The 23,758-nt window shown below is 39.1% G+C and overlaps 1 protein-coding gene across 1 annotated transcript; it reads right to left on the reverse strand.

Annotated features, from left to right (window-relative positions):
• Positions 1-522: 522 nt before the first annotated feature.
• Positions 523-19,009, reverse strand: NELFA (negative elongation factor complex member A). Its single transcript, XM_029961620.1, has 11 exons — positions 18,977-19,009; positions 16,686-16,857; positions 15,378-15,539; positions 14,390-14,479; positions 12,394-12,524; positions 12,136-12,205; positions 11,204-11,292; positions 9,967-10,078; positions 7,477-7,733; positions 6,297-6,396; positions 523-4,777 (listed from the first exon to the last, which is right to left on the reverse strand). Exons 1-11 carry the CDS (start codon positions 19,007-19,009, stop codon positions 4,593-4,595), a joined length of 1,401 nt encoding a protein of 466 aa, XP_029817480.1. The 3' UTR covers positions 523-4,592.
• Between the last annotated feature and the right edge of the window lie 4,749 nt (positions 19,010-23,758).

Genomic DNA, 23,758 nt, shown 5'->3' on the forward strand with positions numbered 1-23,758 from the left:
AAAAAACCCACAACAATCCCCCCAAAAACCACCAACTCCAAGAGACACCCACCTCCTGCAGCACTCTGAAAGAGAGGCCACCCTTGCTCTAATTCAGATAAAGGCAGTGTCAAAAAAACCCAGAGTTTATTCCACACTTCCACACCACGTGGGCAATCCACAGAACCTGTGCATGGATTCTCTTCCTTGAGCCATCAGGTCTTGGCTGTGGCTCGAGTGCCTCAGCACAGTACCCAACCACAGACACACCACCCAAAGTTCATCAGCTTTCAGTGAAGCCACACGGAGAGCAAGAGACGGCATTTCAGTAGATCTCCTACTCAAAAATATCCTAAACCAGCAAAACCAGCACAGGTCAGCTTTGAAATAGCAACTCTGAAATGCATCTACAGAGGCAATAGCAACATAAATCTAAAAAGGACACACATTACTGTGCAATTTGGCCGTTTGGTCTCAGGTTGGTGGTATAACAACTCAACTGTCAATACAATAAACAACTTGATTAAGACGAGTGTCAGTCCATTTCCTTAGAAAATCTAAATTTTTTATTATACATACTGTATTACACTGAAAATACGTACCCAAAGACAGAATATTTTGAATTTACAACTGTACAAAAAAAAAAAAAATAGAAAACATACGGGCTATGCTATAGATGTGACATTTTACAAAATGACAGTTTTTGTTAAAGGCACCAGATTCCCAGAGGGCTCTGGCTTAACATTTTTTAGTCTTTTTTTCTTTCCAGTCAGATCTTACTATGAAAACGTGATTCACCCTTAAACTGTGTAATGTCAAAGTCTCAAGATTTCTTTCATCTGGACAAGTGGTCTGCACTTTGACATAACTCAGTGAGAGAAGTGACCAATTCCACATGGAGATGTCAAGTAACTACCAAAGGCTCCTCCCCACTGCATCTTATGGTATTGAACTGAAAGATTAAATGGCAAAGCTAACAGCCAAAATCAGGTTAACCCACAAAATACAGGCCCAATACCAATGTTAACTGTACTAAGTCTAGACTGGTTTCTATGGAGATAACTACAGAGCACTAGAGAGCAAAAATATGTTCTAGTGACAAGATGGAATCTGTGTGTGATCAGAACTCTTGCTCAGCATCCTTCTTGGGCTCAGCTTCTTTGTTACACTCATTTACTCTTTCTGGTCCTCACAGCACTCATGAACGAAAGTGGAGCCAACAGAAACCCAGCACTTCAACTGTAGGAGAAGTTGTTAAAGCAGCCTGGGCAAGCACATATGTGCTCTTTCTCCCCTAAGACCAAGTTTGGCCAGGATAGGGAAAACACAAGCCACTTTCATTGCCTCCTTCTCCAGATTCCACACTCTAAAAATCGAACAAGCTAATTCATACCATGTCTAGGCTTGCACAGACAGGGGCTTCTCTACAAGTAAGGGCAAAAGAAACTGGGACATCCTCCTTGCTGAGGAGCAGTTCAAGCTCAAACCTCAACAGTCTGGGCTTGCTATTTCCTAAAGCTTCATGCTGGGATAAAGGGAAGAGGAAAGGACACAAGCAAAGCTTGAAGAACTACTTCTGTGGTCAACTTCTGGGTGCATCTGCGAGTCATTCCAGAGTCAACGAGTGTTTGGTTTAACCTACAGCACACACTGAGCCTCAGCTCCAGAGAACACATCCGAGTGACTGAGTGTTCAAGACAAAAAATATCAAGTTCCAGGGCCAGATTTTGTTCTGTATGCAACAAGTCCAGTACACTGGAATTTCAATGTTGATGTTGCCCTTTCTAAATTTGTCTGGCACCATTCCTACTTTCAGAACACTGATTTGAAGACTGAATTTGCTGAACTGAAGAGCTCTATGTAGTTTTACTCCTTACTGTATCATTTTAACAATGTTGCAAAACCTTCCCTCTCTTTAGGCATTTAAAAACACTTTCTAGATTCACAGATCAAGTTGAAGTAATGCTCTGATATTGAGGGTCATAAAGTCACTTTAAAAAATAATTTATTTTTGCAGTGTTGTCTTGTTCTAATGACTGAACAGAATTAAAAATATACTATAATTCTATTTAAAATTTCCATTTATTGCATATGACTGACTTTAGACAAACAGGTCTGGAGACCAACTGGGTTATGCAGCAAATACAAACAGCAGCATGGTTAAGCTTCCTACATACTACTGCACTCAAATGACTCCACTGCATTCTAGAAGGGCTTCTTGAAGAGGAGAGTGGCAACTGCCTCCACCCCTAGGTCTGAAATACAGACTTCTGTACACCAAGGAAGTTTAGTGAGGGACTACAATTACTCTCAAGGAATCCAAAAGAGCCACTACACAGCAGCTCCTGACTACGACACAGCTGCACAAGTCTTTCATCAACAGTTTACAGTGACAGTACATGCCCCTCGAGCCAATTTCTTAAATGCTCCTTCTTAAAAACTGTATTTGATAACTGTTCCTGCTTGCTAAATAAGCTGCAAGACAGACAAGTATCATATATGTTTACAGAAAACTGGTCTTCACAAGAAAACTTCAAAATCTGAATGCAGACAAGAAAAGGAATGTCACTTTTCTTTAAACCTTTCTTTTTAAAAGACGAATATTTTCATATTCTATCCTTAGCCCTTACCATGTAACACGCTAAAATCAAATAAGTTATAACCATGATAAAGCATTCTACTGAACTCCTAAAAACTAAAACTCACTACTCACCCTCACTTGTCAGGCTGGTTTCTAGCTGTTTATAAAGAAAAGTTGCAATCAAAATTACAATCTACATTGTTTCTGAAATGGGGTAATTACGTGGAGGACAGCCCCGATGTGACAGTTACATGTGATTAACTTTCACACTAAAACATGCACAACACTCCTTAATGGCAGCAGCTACCATCACATAACTGGCCATCACAGGAGCTACAACATTCTGCATATTTGCTTAAATAAAGTTAAGAAATCTACACTTTTGGTCACATCTTAAAACACTGTAGAATACAGGGGTTCTTTTATTATTTATACTTGCCCTGTCCTGTTGGATAGTTTGCTTGAAAAACTAAAATTAAAATGCAATAAAAATTCCCCAATAAAAAACAAGACTCTAATCAAATCATCTAGATGTCTGTTAGTATACAAATGTTCTATGGGATTTGGTCTGCTTTCTTTTCAGAGAAAAAAAAAAAGAAAAAAGCCTCATTTTGTCCTAAGAGTTCCACTTCAACATGAACCTCTAAGTCAGCCCCAAGGTACCTTCTCAGCACCACATCACCACTCTGCTACTCATCTTTGTATTTCTTCCTTCTAAGCAGCATTCCCAACCAAGCACAGCTCCACACACAACTACTGGCAGAAACCAGACGCTGAATCCAAGTCTCCTTCAAATGATGAAGCCAAGTCTCCCAAGGAGCAATCCTGATTTATGTACACAAGTCCTCTCAATAAATGCCAGCTTTGTTTGTACTATTAAAGCCAGATTACACCAGTGGTGTGAACACAGTTATAAAGATAAAAATGTGCTTCTACTAGCAGGGGACAAGTATAAGGCACATTTATATGCCAGTATAATTGTGGCCACATTAGCGATTATACTGATAAAACTACACTGGTAAGAACCACAGCTACAGTCATTCAAAACTTCTGGGGTCAGGGCATGGTGATCAAACACATTATGACTGCTCAACCAAACATAAACTAACACTGCCTCAGAACAACAAAACTACTGCTTCTTCTCAGATGTATGTCTCAACCATTTCTAGGGCCATTTCTAAATTAAGTTTCAATTGGTCTAGAGATGAGTGGTTTCCCTTCCTCCCATCCAAGTTATGCTGTGCAAAGGGTTTGCTATGCAAGAGCTTCAGATGGACTTCAACCCCAAGACTTCCATGGCAAAGAGCTGTCACTTCCAGGCAGTGACAAGCCACCACTACTTCTTTAATTTCGACAGTTTTTTTCCTTCAGAAAGTTATGATACTTAGTTTCTCTCTATCTCGAATAATGCCAAATACAGATTAACACATGCTGGGCATGTACACTGACAATACAGCGAGTTAGCAAAGCTGCTCAATCTCATCCTATGACCCAAGCACAAATAAGCTAAACATACAGTGGGTACCTTTAGACACTGACATACCACCCGCAATAGTTATACTGCAGCTGAAATACAAAGTAATCAAGCACTGACTTGTGGTGCTTCAAATGTCTGTTCTTATGACAGAACCCATGTAGCCAAAGAAAATGTTTTTACAATAAAGATCTGTGCCCTCAGTTAATGGTAAACCATGAAGGACTGTGCAGTCATCTTCTCTTCCAGCACTAGGCAGTGAACTGCTCCCATCTGTAATCTTTTTCAGCATCTTGAACTGTAGGAAAACAAACCACAACGTCTCCCCATCAAGATCATCTTTCCCTCTCCCAAGATTAATTAAAAAAAAAAAAAAAAAAGAGTGAGTTTGACCCCATCTTCTGTGTTCACTGAGCCCAGTTTGGTTGAAGAGCCACAGTTTCTATTCTGGAGGGTAATAAGAAATGTACACACGAATGCCATTTTGTACAGTTGACATACACTATGAGCTGGTTGACTCTAAGCTTGATTTGGTCCAGTCTGCTGTTGCTGCATCTCTTAGGAAACATTAGTTATAGGTTTGTACTTCTTGAATCTGGTCCATTCACCAGTAGCATAGTTCATTTCAAAGACCGTATCAACCAACATAGTGGTGCTGCCCGTGCCATCTGCCTTTGGTAAATCTTCTGTATGCTCACTGAGTTTAATTTGGATGATGTCACCTTGCTCTTGGCAAGGATTCTCTGCAGAAACAAGAACAGAAACAAATAATACATTTCGACACTGTATTAGACAAGTTAAAGAGCACTTAAAGGGGTTATTATGCTTAAAAAACCCAATACACAAAAAACAAACCTCAAACCCCAAACTGAGCAAAACATAAAGCCAAAGATCTCCCTCCCTCTATAGTCCACAGACTGAGTTTTAAGGATAACAAAGCCAGACCCCTAAAGATGAAGCCCAAGGCTAAAGTAAATGGAAGAATAACAGAAGGGAGAGTAAAACATGCCAGTGTCATTTCTCTCTGCCTTGAGAGTCAGAAGAGAAGTTTATATTTGAATAGGAGTTGGTAAACCTGAACTACCAGACTTATTTTATTTAGGATACATTTTGTAATTAAATGCCTCAACAACTTTTAGCTGTTCAGAAAGCCAAAACAGCTTCACTGAAACCACTTGCCCCAGACTCAGTTCCATGCCAGTAGAATATTAAATGTTACACTCCAAGGTATTCAAATGGTGTTCAAGAATATCAGTTGGCAGTTATTTACCCAACCTTCAGAAGGTGCTGACGTTATTACCTTAGAAATTCATATTGATATATTCTTTTCTGTATGCGTGAATATATCACACACACACTCTTCCAAAAATACTACTTTATCTTACATTACAAAAAGCTGTTCATGTAGCTATTAAAGTACACTCTCCTACTGCAATTTGAAGTAGCATCTAATACTAAAAACACCATCATTAATGCAAGATACACCAAACTTAAAGTCCAAGGATCACCACAGTAACTCTACCCTGTTCATCTTTGTTAATTTGGATTATTGCATTAATCTAAATGTATGAGTCACATTTAGGCTCCAGGGCTCCAGTGATAAGAACCCTCAAATACCAAATTAGAAACCAGAGCTAGTGCAGATGATGGAGTTCACTTAAGGACTCTTAAGCCCCTTCTCATTTTACATCCGATAATCTTGTAGGTAAAACAGCTTTGGTCTATCAAGGCCAATATATAACAGGATCCAGCTATGAGACAGCTTATCTCCCTGTGATTCACAGCCCCAGTGGTTATCTAAAGTCTGAGACAGCAGTTGCTAGCTTCTAAAACAAGGAGTTAGCCAAGAGGTTCTGTATTCCCAGCTTGTACCTGGACTTGCCACAGAAGAATTTACATTCACTGCTCTTCTAGACAGTGTAGCAGGGCCCAACCAGGCTGTTCAAGGTTGACCAGCTGCTTTGTTTCCCCTTCAACCCCAAGTTGTGATTTTACAATATGTTCAGTTCTGTATATATCGTGTTCAGCAGCTGTTCTGACAAACTGTTTGACTTATGGGAAATAGACCCTAAAAGATCCACTTCCAGGTAGCCAGAACTATAATCCATAAAACTATGTCCAGTCCACAGTAAAGGAAGGAGTCCAGCATATACAGGCAAACCTAAAGCAAAGTCTTACAGCATAGCATTTCTAAATGTATATGTGTGAGTGCCTTGCAGATTTGGGTATTCAGAAGCAAGCTAAATTAGTCTCAGTACATACCTCTGGATCCTGCCATGAATCCAAGTATAAGAGCCTTTTCTGGCCTTGTAACTTTGTTTGCAGTCTTGAACATTTCCTGTGCAGCATACATTTGCTCCCTCTGCAACAGATACAACAAATGTCAATTCCAGTGGAGAGACACTGCCAACAGGGACCACATTAATAAGCATAAAAGAATATGGTGAAGTTGGTAGGACCTACAAAAAGTAAACAAAAAAAAAAGCCCCTTAACATCAAGGCTTCCTCCTCTTTTTTAATACTTGCCCCTAATACTTCCAGCAGTGACAACTGAATTCTGAAAGTGGAAAAAAACCCCCACCTTTAAATAGTTACAGAAACATGTGAGAGACTTAATGTTTACATTATCAATTTTGTGTCCTTTATGGCATAGGAAAAAAGAAAAAAACCACAATGCTTCCTCTACGGTCCAACAAACCCAGGCTTGCAGTCATTTCAGAGAATTTTCTTTTTTCTTTAATAAATGAAGTAGAGATACTGTAAAAAAAAAATTCACCCAGCTTCTTAAAGTTCAGACCTTGCAAGCCAGGCTTACGGATGTGCTTAGCAAAGTCTTCGGATCAGTTCCATCTTGAATTAGTTACCTACTGACCTTCAAGCATGCATATAATATATATCCACATACCAGGAATAAGATGCCTCAGGACATATAATTGCTGTTGAGTTTAGTTTCCTCCCCACCCTCAGGCTTTGAAAAATTTGTGATGGGGAGTGACGAGAACAGAAATAAAGGTTTTCATCTTAGAATAATCTATTGATATATTTTCTCCTACCACAGCAGTGACAGGATCCTTTTAAGCAGCTTACATTATGTAAAACTGGCTGGGCAACAGCTTTCCTGGAAATACACCTTTCTCCCAAAATTCTTTTTAATGAGTAAAACAACATTATTTTCCATTACAAATAGAAGTAAATAAAAACATCTTACTGCGACATTAACACTATACAACTAAAAATGTTGTGATTAACATTAAAACAGCGATGCTAAAAAAAAAACCCCACAAAACATTCACATTATCTTTGGTAATAAAAAAGCAGCCTCAACCACTCCATGATCCAAAGACCAGGAACTGCCAACATAGTAAATGAGATCAATAATAAAAATTGGCATTTTCCAACCTACATCAAAAGCATCAGTCAAAAAGAACCTGGTTTTACTTACTGTGAGAGAGAGGCTTTTCTTCGGTGGTGGCTGTTGCTGGGTTTGGGGGGCCACTTGTGGTGCTTGTGCTGCAGGGGAGATGGCAGGAGGCGTGGTGGGTGTGAGGGGTGAGGTAGGTGTAGCTGCAGGTGGATTAGAGTTACTGTTGTACATGGGTGTTCTTTGCTTGAACTGTGCAGGAAGAGTTGTAGTAGCATTGGGAGCTGCAGGCTCTTCAGTCTGTCTGTTAGTCTGCAAGGCCTCTCGTGAAGAGCCAGCTGCAAAAACCAATCAGGAGAATTAAAAACATAATCCACAAATAGGGATTAGCATTACCAATGGCCTTTAAAAAAACCCTAAAAATTCTGATTATTCCATTTTAGCACCACGATTCAATATGCTAATATCCACATGAAGAATTTAAGAGCTAATGCTTTTTCCACTCAATTACCTTTAGCAATAATTAGACAACAGAGTAATTAGCTGTCCAATATGGATTACACTATATTTAGTATCAAATTTTATGTTTAATGGATATCAGACTTATTAAATTGAAACTGCTTTATTTACTGCTTAGCTTATATTGCTGTAACAACTGTACTCTGATCCTAGCAGGACTATTGCTGTACTGTTATGTAGAAGCAAAACAAAAAATATTCCAGCAGTTTTTATCTAATGTAGCAACAGCTTTCAAAGGAACAGTAACTAAGTCTCAGCCAGTAACAGACACTGAAAATACAAATATACTTAAAGAGATACCAGAATTAAATGTAGTCTTCACAAATCACTCATTATTTAAACACTAACTGCTGAGAGCATTAAAACCCCACAATATTGACAAGTCTTAACTCCGTTCTTTCTCAAAGTTGATCCATTCACCTGCACTAAGGAAGCTACTATTCCAAACCTGGTGCAGGTAGAGGGAACTTAGGAAATCTCAGTAGCTTGATCACAGCCAGTGGTAACTATCCAGTGGACACTCACCAGTTGCATTCTTTTGCAGCTCTTAGACACAGGCACAGCTGCTTAAGCACCCGTCCCAAACCCCATGGGGTTTAATCTGACCTGTTCACACTGTGTTCACAGCAGACTCTAAGGCAGGTATCGATCAGAGCTCTGCTGACACCCTTCAGATCAGATTTCAGAGAATGAGAGGTTTACAGTTCTCCATCTCAGCACAGACACAGCATTGCTTTAACAGTATGACTATTATCCAGTGGATGTGAAAGGGGACAGTGAACAACTGAGAGGACAAACATTTGTACCAATTAGTTACTCCTTAATTTTGTACTGTTTGATTACCAGCTTCTCTTGTCACAATAACTGACTTGCATAAAGTAACAGAGCTTAATTATGGAGCCTCAGATTATATGAGACCAAATCTGTGGATCTTCTGTGTGCATCTTATATCAAGGGAACAGTTTTATATTCCTTGTCCATAAGAAAAGCTAAATACTCTATACTCCTAAAAAAAAAAAAATAGAGAACAGACAACAGGGAATTTTAAACTAGACTTTTCCTGCTGTTGAACACAATGCCAACACTCTGGAAAATAGTACTAGCTGCTGACACACTGATGTGCTCTTGGCTGTGTTCCTCCTAGAGATGCCAATTTTCTGCCGGAGAAAGATGTGCATGGACCTTCAGAGAGATTCTAAACTGTTCAGAGGCCAAGTGAAATGACTGGGGTTTGCATAGACATTTTTCTGTAGTGACCAACATCCCACAGTTCACAAGTAAAAGTAAAATTAATGTATTAAACTGAAATGTTTGTTCTCTGTTAACAACCAGACCTGGTAATGAATCTCAGTCATGCACATCTGTGAGTGCAAATTAATACACTCCTTTAAGACTTTACACACAGCAGGGACGGAAGAGTAAAACCAAGTGGGTTAAAAATAAGAGGTGTAGAAATAAAGGATTTGTACAAACTGTTTTTTACTATCGGCAATTTCCTAGAATTGAAAGTAACATAGCACTTTTTCAAAATATGCAGGAGCTCACAGATAATATCACAGCTATTATCCATCAGACTGTTCTACAAAGGTAAAAGGAAAATGGATGGCTTAATCCTAGACTGTGTGAAAGCTAACGTGCACTTGCCTCTAGAAATAAATCTGACTCTTGAAAGCAACTGTTCTGTAAGTGCTAGCATATGAATGTTTGTGTGGAATATATACTCCAGACTTTATTACTGCTGTCTCTTTAGGGATTAAAAAAGCTGGATTTTCTATTACAGAGTAAGAAAAAAACCAGATCAGTAAATCATTTTACTTACTTAACTAGCAGTCATTTTAAGACTTAAAGCCAACAATTACATTCTTTATTTAGGTTAAATGACACGTCTGGCTACTTCAAACCCAAAGGTTGGGTTCTTCCAATGGATTTTTATACTGCTAAGGTGGAGTTTCACTAGAGGGACAGTAGGTTTATAAATAAAATAGCAGCTAGACAGCAAAACTGTACAGAGTTGGAGGTAGTAGGTCCAAAGAGCAAAAATGTGTCTGTTACCTGGCTGTGTTTCAGAGCTTGGGATATAGGAGGAAGATGGCACCACGCTGGGGGTAGCAGGTAAATAACTTGTAGAAGGTAGTGCAGGCTCATTGTTCAATGAGCCAAGTTTCTACAAAAAGAAAGAAAATAAAGTGTTAAAGCCACACTATATATTTCGTGTGCCGTTTCTGAATTTTAAACACAATTTCAACATTAGTTTTATTACAGTATTCCTTTTGGGAACTCAATTACTGCCTCCTCTGTTAGGAGTCCTACCTAACGACCTGTTCAATGCTAACTTTCTACTTCAGACACTGGAAATTTGTGCAGATGGTACTCTGTGAAGAATTACTCTATAGAATTAAGTGACCTTCTGCCTGGGCAAACATGCTCTTCACTACTAGTAAGCAGAAATCTGTGTTCATCCATGGGCAGAAGACCTACTAGAGTATCACCAAGAGAACACAAAGGCCTCTGGGACATAAGCAAGCAGAAGGCAGCAGTGAACAGCTCAGGTAAAAAACCTTGTTCCCACGGAGAAAGGCAGTGAACAGCAACACAACAGATGCCATGTAATATAAAGCCAAAGAAAGCCACACTTTGTACTTAACTATACATGACACTGCATATATAGTACAGTATCTCTATCAGGATCTTCACTGTCCAATCCAGCCTTATAAACAAAAGGGGGCGAAAGAGGAAAGAAGTTTTGGGGGAACATGTCTAGCACACAGATAATTTAAGGTAGCCTTACTGGATAAATGATGGGCATTCTGCAAAATGTGGAGCTTGCTAAAAGAAAGATACTCTGAGCATTCTGCAGAAAGACAGGCAATGACCTTCACTGCTGACTCTGGCCTAGCAATATCTGCCTGTATATTGTTTTTTGGCATGTGTAACATGCCAAGCAAACAGTTTCTAACTCAGAAGTGGGGGCAGGACATAGAATTCTTTTAAAACCTATGTCCTGACAGAGAGAAAGCTGCATGACAGTTTCTATACCGTACCATACCTGAAACAGGAGGAAAACAGCCTACACACAACTCCTCCCCCTCCCTTACTGAACTACTTCTAGCAACAGGCTTGCTTTTTTTGGGTGAAAAAATTATGTAAAGATTTTATATAAAGAGGCACGTTTAAAAAAAGTGAGTAAAATATCATTACAGTGTTTAGCTGTTTTAGAGTAGCATGCATCATGGTTTGGTTTTGTTTTTTTTTTTTACTAGTTGGTTTTTGTTTGATTGCTTGGTTTTACCTGTGTAGACACAAGGCCAGCAGCATAATCTGGGGTAGCATTTTCTACTACTGTTTCTTCTTTGGCTTGTTTTTCCACAACTTCTGTATCTATTGCATAAAAAAGCAGAAGTCAGTTCAAGAAAGTTTTCTGAAATACTGAATTAAATATACTTTTTAAACAAAGATATAAAAATGCATTTCTCAAAGTCTGCTAAAACACAATTAAAGAGGTATATGCTGAAATAGATAATCTCCATATACAATTTTATAATCAAACCAATAAAGTACTGAACCACAGTGTACCAGATACAGTAACTGAGTGATTAGGCAGAACTGGCTAATTTTTTGACATTAGAAAGCATGAAAGCCCAAGCAACAACTTAATTCCAAATATGGTTTTGCTGAGTTGTTTTTTTTTTTTTTGTGAAAAATACAAAAAGGTTGTTTTGGAACAGATATACTGACTAGTGCATCTTCTTGATATGGTTAAGTAGAGCACTGCACTGCCACTTGACTTAAAAGCATGATATTGGATACTGTTCACTTGCTAAGATCTCTCAGCCAGAATTTTGAAGAGTGCTCCAAGTTTTTTCAATGTTACTTTCAATTAATTTACTTCTACAGCCAGTAGAAGTAAGCAGAATATCTCAGAACAATTCCAGTACTGAAGCCACTGACACACCTCTGGGCTGCCCAAAGCACAATGGATGACTAGCTCAATCCTTTCCATGACTGAGTTACTGGGCACAAGGCAAGAGAAATGGGAGCACTGAAATAAAACAAGTGAAAATCTTCCCCTAAAACATTTCTGGGTTGGTTCACATCATCCTCCTGGTCTTTAAAGTTTAGCTTAGGCTAAGTTTTACCAAATTGAGAACAAAATGGTACTGCAAATCTAGATCCTGTTTGCAGGCATATTGACAGCCTTTGTAAGAAGAATGCTGTACCAACCTAATGTCTTTCTTCTTCTCTTTGCTTCACGGCCAGCACCAACCATATCCAGCTCAGAGATATCTAGAAGCTAAAAAGAAAGACTATAAAGAACTTAATAACCACTGTTAAATGTATGTAGTTTAAATATCGTCCTCAGCTCTTTTTCTTTAATATATTGATATTTAATTCAAAACAGCACCAGAAACTCACTTTAGACAAGGAAGGAGAACTGAGCAAAAAAAAAAAAAACAAGAGCCCAAGAATGAGCACACCCACCTTTACTCCCCTTTCTTTGCGCAAAGGTGTTCTTGAAGGAGGAATAGGAGTTCTGTTTCCAGAAGGACTAAATACACTTGGTGCTGAAGTACTCCTGAATGGAGCTTGTTTTGGTATTCCTTTGAGTGGTGCTTAGGGAAGATCAAAAAAAGCAACAACTGATACACACATTTAGTTACAAAAACCATATTCGAGTTTTTCAGCTTTTTCCCTTCTTAATGCATTCCCTACCTCCCCTTTAACTTCAAATGTTTATAATGTGGAACTGTCTATAACACACTGCATGTCCCTCAGAGGTCAGATTAGGTTTTACCCTTCAAAGAAGGAATAAGAGCCAATCTCTAGGCTAATGCTTGCAACCCTGTTCTACTTGAAGTATTCAAATGGGTGCACTCATAGCAAAATCGACTTTTCCTACACTCATTGATGCTTTCTTTACTTGTAAAAAATAAACTCTGAACACATAAAATGGTATAGGACATAAATGTTTTGAATCCAATTATTGCCAAAGTTGCTCTTTGAATTTCACGATCCGGTTACTTGGTAAAACTGTATTTAATCAAAGATTCTCAGCCAAGCTTCTGCAGGGCTAAGGGCTCATATCTACTGAAAAGGTAAACGAGTGCTTCACACAGGGCTTTGAAATTCTAGAGCTGCTGTTTGCACAAGAAGTGAGGACCCAATTTGGGTCTCCAGTGCAAAGAGAACACCTGCTGTCTCAATCAGTCTCAGCAGAATCAGCTACCCTTGTAAGCAGCTGTTTTCCCCCAACTCTACACTGCTGCCCTTTACCTCACACTTAATGCTACTGCTAAATACAGCATTCTTTTACCTACCAAAAAATTAGGGACACATATATATTATCTATCAGGTCTTTGAGCATCCTGAAAATCTCATCATACTCTTTAAGTTGATGATAAACACAGAACCTTAGTTTGATGTTAGAGACTCTGTATCCCTCTACATGTTGTACTGAAAACCCTTTCACCACAGGACAACCCTCTGACTCATGTGAGTACATTCCAGCAGAGCAGAGTAAACCTCAGCTGGTGCCCAACTCCTATTTCTAGAGACCACCTGGCTCCAAAGGCCATGTCTAAAACCTGGTTTTATCAGTTCAACAGCTAAACAGAATGCCAAGAACTAATGGTCATTTTCTATACTGGGACAACTTTTAGTTCAAATGACAACCAGACTTTTTGCATTTCCTGCATGAACGTGAGGTCAAACTTTGGTCCTCAAAGTCACATCTTAAATAGCATCGACACAAAGTACTTCATAGCTTCTACCCACAAAACCAAGAAATCACTCAAAGTTTCACACCTCAGCATCACATTGGTGGCCAGAAAAGTGATGTGGTGGCCTGTGCAGTGATTTAAAGTATGTAACTAATTTTGAGTTCTCCTCTTGCTTCTAGTCAAAAACTTATTCGAAAAATTCAGGAGTTGGGAAACTTCAGCAAACAGTTGAAATCTCTTAATATAAAGCTGAAGAATCATTACAAATGTCTGTCATGTCCATTAAATAGAAGTCATTGCACATCCTTGGTTGCAGAGAACACACTGTCCCCCTTCTTTCTCCAGACAGAATTATACAAATGCAATATAGTTTCAGTCTAGTTCACAGCATTTCAAAGAGCACAGCAGACTACTGTGATCCACTCAGCTCCCTTTTGGAGCAACATGGCTTAGTCAGGAGTTATTCCTGGAGTGATGCAAATTAAATTCCTACCAAAGTCTACAGGCATGATCTGGCTGCATACATTTTAGAAGTATGGCAGATATACTTGCCATTTAAAAAAACCTCCACACTCTTGTTCTTTCTGACAAGACATGTCAGAAATATTTAAACATCAGGAGAGAGGGAGGCAGAAAGGGAGAAATTCTTTGCTTCAAAAATAATTAAGTTTTTGTAAAAAAACAGATGGTAATTTTATTCTTCATCAAGGCCATTTTATCAGATTTTCTTTCTGAAAAGTGATGGAAGTGAGTCATACTTGTTGTATCTATCTTTTTGACCAGTCCTCTGCCTTTGGCATGGAAAGGCACTCCTGCAGTCTTCTTGAGCTGTTGTGCAGTTTCTGTTGCTAAAAAGAAAAAAGCTTTAGTTATTACAGAACCTGTGCTGAAAAAAACACATTGCTTCTTATAAAAACGTTAACTAATACATAAAGAGAGGGGAATAGCAACAAAGAAAGAATTATACTTTAATTAAAATCCAGGTCATTTATGTGAAGTTAACACAGTATTTGGAGAAAATGCAAAATCAATGACTATGCAACTGACAAGGTGAACTAAGCTAAAAGAGATTACCAAAATAAAATAATTTCAACCTCTATTGAGTTAATTGTCTAAGTTACATATAACATCATAAAAAGTTACAAATCTTGTATTTAACCAGATCAACTACTCAAGTCACACGCAAGAAAGTAGCAAGCTGCTGCAACAGAACAGCAGCTACAGTGAGCTATTTTAAGATCACTCAGTTCAACCAGCTACCAATACGTCCATGTACACATATGCTGCCTTTTTTAGTGAAAACCTGCTTGGCTTTCACACCCTATATAGCCAATACTGAGCAAAAGGAAAACATTAATTAGCAGCTCTTGCTCCCTGTTGCAAAAACACACGGCAAAATAAAACTGGGTTCTCATTTTACTTTTCTTTCAGAAGCTTTAACCAACGCTGTCCCTCACAAGTCCTCACATGTTAAATATACCCCTGAGAGAACTCATCCGTGCTTTAAAAAGCCACAGCTCTTTGTATGCCTTGAAATCTGAACAGCATTTTAAGATTAGAATTTTAATGTAATCATGGCCGAGATGACTTGCACCTGCTCTTCCACACATCAGTCCAGAAAAGAAAAATTTAACCAAAACTCTTGTAACAGAAATTTTTAATGTACATCACCATGTTGGAGAATAAGACTGAATATAAATTTTCCTTTCACCATTCAATTTGCTACACAATCTTAATACTACTTACACTTCTGCAAGAGTTCAGCTCTGAGAGTGGCACTTTTAGGTTTCCTTTTCAGCTGGAAGTGTTTCACTGGGGGAGTAAGTGGCCCAGCTAGTGTTGTCAAGGCATTTTTGTTTAAGTATTGGCATTCCAACGGCAACATAGCTGAAGTTTCACATTCACTTACTGCATAAAGAGTTAACACAGTACATGGGTATTAGCACCTCTTGACAGCTAATTACAAAACATTTTACAACTAGACTGTACAGGTGGTTTTAAATTTTAGATTACTTGTTTAAACACCAAGAGTAATTTAGTTCCAATTATTACACAGTGTGTAACCAGTTATTAGGATGTTTGTTTTTCACATTAGCTTCATAAAAGCTTCCATGTTAACTATACCTAGGCAAATCACAGGAATCTTAAATATTCTACTATTGTCAAAAAAGATAAAATTATTGCATCTCAGAGTCCTTAAAAATTACACATGAAAAGGAAACTGAATAAAGTCCAAATCAAGTGTGAACAGACAAATGACTGTTTGTTTAAAATAAGAAAATGTTTCCACCTCCAAGTCATTTTATTATTGTTCTGCTGCAATCCCAAATCCAAAATCATGTCTGCCCATTTATGCCTGAGGGCTTTTTCTAGGCAGTGTGCTGAAATAAACCCACTGAAGTATGAGTAGTTTTGCATCACCATTTACTCCACTGCTTGAAGCAGCAACTGTGCAAGTGCCTGGACCCACATTTTCAGCTGCTGGGCAATCTGCAGCTATTTGGACACTGGCAGCATAACTCTTCCTGAGGTCAGTCTCCCCTCCAGCACCTATCACCTGTTGCCCACAGGACTTCCAGCAGAGGCAGCCCACCTGCCTAGTGCAACAGGGTCCTTCCACACACACGATGCTGTCCACACAAGAAAAACAGGGACTTACTGTCTTCTTCAGTACTAGGACAAGACAGCAAAATAGAAAACCCTCTAATTATTGCAGTCACTCAGTTGTTACCCATCAGTGCACACACAGCCTGTCTGACACTAATGAATCCACAATAATTTGTGTGTTGCCTTGCACTAAGACCCAGGGCAATACCTGACATGTAAATTCTGATGATGTGTGAAAAGACATTTTAGGAAGTTACCATTCCTCAAATATCACAGTTCCCAGTCCAGTAACGTTCCATGTCATAAACTGTGGTAGTTCAGAGACAAGACATACTGCTTGTCCTGGTACCTCTACTGTTAAGATAGCAAGACTGCAGATGAAATGACAGGTTGTTCTTGAAAAAAGGCACCATATTTCTGCAATTTTCACCAACAGGAAGGGCTTACCTTTCTCTCTAAGCTCTCCTAAAATATCTTGAACATTGGGATTCTGTTCTTCAAGATCAAGGTTAAGGGAGCCAGTATCTGGAAAGGATTTTAAAATATCAGCTACCATTAAGACCCAGGGGTCTGAATCCAAGGTAGCGAGCTGGATAATTTCAGTCAGTGCCCCTTTCATCTAACAAAAAAAGAAAAAGAAAATCAACCAATTGGAAACAGTTTTAAACAGGTTATAGTTGGATTTATTTTAAAAAGACACTAGCATAAACATGCACAATGTTTTACTACTGGGGAAGGGAAGAGGGAGATTGTTTCCACAAAGTTATACATTAACTCTACAATTAAGTAAAGAATGAATCAAAGTAATTTTTTTCTAGTGCTTTCAGCCAATCTTACTCCAGTTTGTTTTGAGCTTTTGGCAGCACAAAGCTTTGTTTAGCACTGAACATTTTTACTAAAAGCAGCAGGTCAAATTCTTAAATTACAGTCTCCTTATGTTCTACACTCATACTCCCAGTGTACCCACACCTTCTATTCAGTGATAAGAATATCACCCAGAATACAAGTTATTTAAACAGGCATCTAAATGAAGATGTGCCCCTTGCTGAGCTACAGTATAATTAAGCAGACAGACCGTATCTGCATCATAATTAAGCACTCAAAATAATGTGTTTCAGACTAATCAAAACTGCACTGTTTGACAAAAATTATGTATTACATAAATAAACACAGGACTCTATTATGTCACAAGTACAAAGATTTTCCATCTACCCAGAGTTTCTATAATCAGAAAAGTTAATTTTCTTTATGCACCTATCTTGAAAAATGCTAAGTAATGCCTAAGATGAATTTAAAAAGTCTCATTGTCACAGTAGTTTTTTAAATTACTAATCGACATGTCTGTTGGCACTATGAAATTAATATCAAGGTGACTACAGTCAGGGTTTACACAGTGAATCTCTTAAATGAGTGGTTCACTTCATTCACAGGTAAGCTGAAACCCTTAAAGACTGAACACTTGCTTTTTTAACTAAGCACATTTTCATGTGAGCATTACAGCATTAGCATCAGAGAACTAAGATGTTCAAGATGTACTGCATGTCTATCAAGCCACAAAACATAATGGTAAAATTACATAAAGTAGTTAAACATACTCTATCTGTATGATATTAACACTGAAGAATGTACAAGCGAGTATAAGGAAATATGTGAATTTTTATTTTTCACAACCCATTGTGGCACATATAGCTTAGTTACAGTGTACATGTTTCTGAACACAGGAGGACAAGAAACTCATCTTCACCTTTATGCTGTATTCCTTTCCCTTTATTTAAAGCCAGTCTTTTTTTTATATGAGAACATTTAATCAGATAAGCTTACTCTACTCATACAACTTGAAGAAAAAGTTAAACCTCTGATCCCCATACCCCCATCCACTTTTAAACTCAGAAGCAAACAAACACTGACATTTCTCAATTCCTTTCACCCACACAATGTTATTGGCCTCTCACTTTGGAAGGGTTTACAAGTCCACTATAGAGCCTGTTTGTCCTTCACCCCCTGCATGTTCCAAGGCTCATAGTAACGTGCTTGTGAAACGAACTGCATCAGTTCATCCGACAGAAAACCTGCATCTCTCCAGCTTTATGCTCAACCAGTTGATTGGTGTGACTGACTGCAGATACACAAACACCAGAACCACAAAAACAGTGGAGCAGGAAGGAGACTCAACATGAGCCAGTTGCCACTGGTTTGCTTTGGGTTAAACTGAGCACATAACCAGGACCACACACTGTTTAATGCGTTGTCCAATTTAACTGATGCACACCCAGGGGAAAGAATCCATCTCTGAGGTCCTATTCTTCACTATCCTCCACTGTTCATTTCTTTTCCAGTAAATGTAAGCCCACCATAACCTCCACAAGGACTTCTCATTCTCTCTAACCTAAACTGCTCATCGAAAGTCACTTCTACAGAGGAGAAGGATGGCTGTGAACACTATCAGAACAAAGTCTTTTATTCTCCTATCCATCCTTCAGGAATCAAGGGAGAGATTTATACAAAACACCCGAAAACCTAAAACATGCCATGAGAGCTAATGCATTTATAGCTTTTATAAGTTTTTATCTGGAAACCACTAATGCAGGTAAGTGCACAGAATGTGATTTGCTCCATCAAAGCAAACTCAGGCAATAGCTAGAAGAAAGATGTCTCCTGTATCCTCACAATTTACCCTTCATACCTGCTTCACAAAACTCCTCTTCATACCAAAAATTCACAGAGCTACATGCCTATACCGTGTAAGTTCCTAAGAGCTCTTGTCTGGGCATGTTGCATCCCCACTGTTCTCAGGATTAAAGTTCAGGCAACCTATTTATGCCACAACCCACCACTATACAAGCCTTTGGTTCCTTCAAGAAAGGAGCCCAGAAACAACTTGTTTTCCTTGCACTGGGCAAATAACATTATCACAAGGCCTCAAGGCAGAAAGAATGTGATGGAAGAACAGTCACTGTCACGCACAAGGAAGCAAAGCACAGTAACTCGTACTGTGAGCTAACCAGAGACCTTGCCTGAATAGGGGTTTGCATTTAGCAAGCCTGGATTCAAGTTTTGACTCAGGTTTGTCTTCAAATGTCAACTTAAATACATGTTCCCACTTCACTGTTCCACTGGTAGATGAAAAAAATATACTTCATTTGTGGTTTGAGAATGCCTGAAATGAAACTTAAAATAACAGGGAATCCTACAGACAGTTTTTGGGTCACTTTATAGAGCACAGCCATAATCCCAAACTCTTAATTGTCTAAGATTGCAACACTGGGTCAGTAAAACTCCCTTTAGCTCCAACCAGCATCTTGTTAAGCATGAATGTCAAGATCTGATGCAACATGTTCTAGCATTTTTCTCATCTGAAACTTAAGCATCTCAAGTATTTTTCTCAGCCTGCTGGCACACAAGAAAAAGCAAAGGGCAGGACTCGAAATACCTAGCAAAAAAGGATCAGGTAGGATAGAAAATGTCTGGGAACAAAGGCAGATTAATAATGGCTGTGCGGGAAGAATACACAAACAGGACTGTGGGAAGGAGTAAAAAAGGAAATGTTACTAGTAAGGCATAACATGATGGTTCTGATATGAATTCTTGCAAAGAATTCCCGTTCATTTGCTTTATATTATGCCCAAATTAATATATGGGACTATACATCTAGACAACTGCATCAACAGGTGGCTAATCAACAAAATCAAGTTTTAATCTTTCAGGGGCCATAGAGGTGATATTTAATAGGTATCTGTATTATTATTATAGAGCATTTTCATTAAACTAAAAGCATTGGATTGAAAGTACAGTATTAATATTTACACAGTACAAAACAAGGATGGATCGAGTATCACTATGGTCTTTGGTTTGCATTTTAATCATGAAAAAGAGTAGAAGTGGCCAAGAGTGCTATTAGATTAAAATATACTATATTACATCACAGAATAATTAAGAACAGTAAGTGCAGGCCAAAAAGATGCAGAGCAGCCTGTCTGTTCTGAACCCAGGGAAAGGCAAGTGTCATGTGCCCTCTGACTCCTTTGCACCAGTACTCCACAATTCCCACTTCCATGAGTGGATGACTCCTGGTTCACATAAGCCAGAAGGAATAAACAGTTTTGACTTTTGCTCTCTTGCAGCTACTGTAATAAAAGGGCAGGCCCCTGCTGGGGTAGGATCTTCCTCTCAGGATAATTCAGAAAGCACAGAAGCACAGTCCTGATTCCAAACTTGGTTGTAACATCACAGTCTAACCCTGAACAAATAAATTAAACACTGGCACAGAAAGAAAAAACTTGCATTTGCCATTGTGAATCAGGTTAACAAGACTATAATATACAAAATAAACAGAAGTAACTGTTCTGCCAAATTCACAACTGAAACTCTGGTCAGCACTAGACTGAGCTTTAGGCATCATTTCAAATAAGTGCAATTATCTAGAAAAAAATTTAGCAGCTGAAAAGCTGGGAGGCTGTGAGATTCAGGAGTTCCCAAGTTCTGCACAGAGAATTACAGTGGGAAAGGGTATTTTTGATAACTGCCTACAAAACACAGCTTAGGATGAAAACGAGAGCCAATTATTCTTACTAGTCAGCAGGAACAAACACACAGTAATGAGGTTCCCAGCACGATAAAAAAAATGAGGTTTATTACCTATCCCACAGGAGTATTATGAGGATTAAGTCACTTATATCCATATAATATTTGTAGTGTTGAATGAAAACATTATGAAAATCGAGAGATATTACATATGAGGAAAAAAACCACTTAAGTGAAGGACTGAGCTTTCAAGAGAGCTCATTGAAGATTCACTTGTCTAGACTGAAGCTTTCACAGAGATTTAGAAAGGACCAGCAGGAATCAAATCCCTTCTAAACCAAATACCACCACAGTTTCCTTGATTTCCACATCACTTTCTACTCAAATGTCTTCTCCCAAATGGTTTCCATGTTATCCTAAGCCTTGGTGAAACTGCTATCATAAAGAAAACAAACAAACTCCATAAAGAGTTTAAGGAGAAACAACCGAGTCGAATCTGTTATCTAGAGAGGGGAACATTTAACATATTCTGTACCCACTGTCGAGGTTCCCAAAGCTTTATAAAGCTGATGCAATATACTTTCCAATACAATTAAGCTTCCAAATGCCAGCTTAGTGCTTCTTGCACATGATCGATACACACTGGCACATGGCATGGAAGGCACATGTGACTTTCCAAAGAGACTCATTAAGTACTCTCACAGTTAAGTTTTATCACTTTCAGATATGGGAGTGATTTCCAAATGCCTAAATTAATTTACAGGCAGCTACAGGTACCCTGCCCTGGTGCACTTCTGCTGGCAGGAAGACACCACGTCCAGCACTCCACAAGACACTGAGTAGGGGCTGCTGCAGATCCACACTGAACACAAACCTATCTCTCTGTTTTCTGGGTATCATAGGCAAGACACTCAATGCCAGTTAAGATATCAAAAAATCTTAACAGTAAGTTATGTAACGAATCTCCACAAACGCAACTATTTTAGCAAATTCACCACAAATGATGAGTGTCTGATAAGACAACATCCCTTTCTGTCAGCAGTTTGTTACATCAGCTATTTTTACCACCTATAGAAGGAAGTCTATAATGATAATAGCAGGCCTACTAGCGATGTTAAGGGTTTCTGACTCATGAGTTTTTCCATTTTTAACCACTTTTTAAAGCCTTTCCTTCCAGTTTAAGAAGAAAAAAAAGGAAGTCACATCCCTGAAATAATTAAGATGCTACAGGTAGATCTCAATCAAGCATGATCTGTTTACAATGAAGGATGAAATTTGTTATTGAATTTGTGAACTCTACCAAACTGAAAAATTCCACAATATTTTGTTACAGCAGTAACAAGAGCTTTGTATTTGGAACATTCTGACCACTTAAAGGATACACTAAAAGGCACAGCAACTACACACCTTATCTCCACAGCTAACAAAAGTACAGATCCATCCTCCTCAGAATTGGTTTAAAACATGGGGTTTTTTTTACCCATCCAGTGAACACTCTTGTAGCATTTCAACAAATTATTTCAGTTTGCTTGAATGCTGCTCCCTCAAACAATTGGCATGAGTGTTATTTATGAAGGTCCCTAAGCTTTTTGAAGCTCTTTTCAATCTAAAACCACCACTGATTTGATAGCCTTTTCTAAATACTGCATTACTCATTTCTTCCAGGCTACTTGGATTTTCACACTTACTTCAGAACAATTTTGCTAACTCACGAGTTCACACGACCTCCCATCCCCCCTTTCTGGCCTTGGTTATTTTGTTTGTCCAAAATACAGCCTCATTTGTCACACACAAGGGTGACAGCTTATGCACTGGACATTAATATCGTGTTTAAAAAAAGACAATAAAAAATCGGCATTTACGTGCCAAACAAGAATTTTTTTAAGTTGACACCAGTGTAACAAAGTGAACAACCACTCAGATGCACGTGGCAAGACAAGCACCAACGTACACTAAATTATTGCTTAAAGGTGATGCTTGTCCACTTTCAGCTTAGAAGTGCACAAAAGCTGAGCATACAATAATCCAACTTAGATACCACACCCTGTCTAGTATATATGTGTATTAAGCCTAAGCAGCAGCTGTGTCCTAGCCAAGAGACTGGTGCAAGCACAGCTGAGAATACCTTGCACAAGGGGAGGACTAACTACACACCACTTCCATGGTTGTTACCAGGAACTAACACCTTACACAATGGAAGTAGGAGAGGAATTCCTCGAATGTAGCTGAAGAAACTTAAGATTTCTAATCGTTCTCCAGATATTGCACCAAACATCAATAGGTAAGAATAAGCCAGGTATGGTCCAGGGCCAAGGGAATAAGGTTGCAGAGCCAGCTCAGACTCGAGCCAGCCAGTTTATTAGCTGGGGTGGGAGTGTAAAAGCACCAGCTGTTCCCAGAAAGGAAGCAAATAAAAAGCATGGCAATTTTCTTCAAGAAAACCCTGGCTCCAAGAGGGTGGGGAAGAGCCCAGTTCAGGGCAGACCCCAGATCTTCCACTCTCAAAGTTTCAGCACTTGCTGCTGTCCTTCCTAAAGCCGAGATGTTCGACTTGTGACACCTACACAGCTGCCAGTGCTAAGGAAGGAGTGAAGGAAGCTCCTAAACGATCTCGCCTTTCTGTCCTAGCCCTACAACAACCACTGCCTCAGAACAGCTCTCTCCCCCAAAAAGCACCCAAAAGTGTCCTAAAACACAGCCCTGTGGGGGCACAGGATGGCTCGCACGTCCAAACTGCTTCTAAAAGACTAATGCCAGCCAGGGAGTCCCCAAAGCGCAGGAAGAGGAGGAGGAGCAGCAGCAAAGCTCCCACTCCACTCTCTCCTTTATCACGGGCAATCTCAGCGCTTCCCCTCACACCGAGTCCTCCCCCTCCTCGTCCAAGAAAGTCTGCAGGGGAGAGGCGGGGATGGCTGTGGGGACCAGTCCCACCACACAGCCCTGCCCGTGAGGGGCAGCGGCCGCTCGGCTTCGTCCCCCAGGGTCTGTGGGGAGCCCGG

Source organism: Manacus vitellinus, unplaced genomic scaffold (assembly GCF_001715985.3).
Source record: "Manacus vitellinus isolate BGI_N305 unplaced genomic scaffold, ASM171598v3 scaffold_0_pilon, whole genome shotgun sequence".
Classification (NCBI taxonomy): Eukaryota; Metazoa; Chordata; class Aves; order Passeriformes; family Pipridae; genus Manacus; species Manacus vitellinus.

Bases quoted from the DNA above. Each gene is read 5' to 3' on its own strand.
- NELFA (XM_029961620.1), bottom strand. From the start codon at position 19,009: ATGCCCAGACAAGAGCTCTTAGGAACTTACACG. The intron at 16,858-18,976 runs GTATAGGCATGT...TTTTTTTGTTAG, and splicing joins AGCTCTTAGGAACTTACACG to ATGAAAGGGGCACTGACTGA. The intron at 4,778-6,296 runs GTATGTACTGAG...TTGTTTCTGCAG, and splicing joins ATTCATGGCAGGATCCAGAG to AGAATCCTTGCCAAGAGCAA.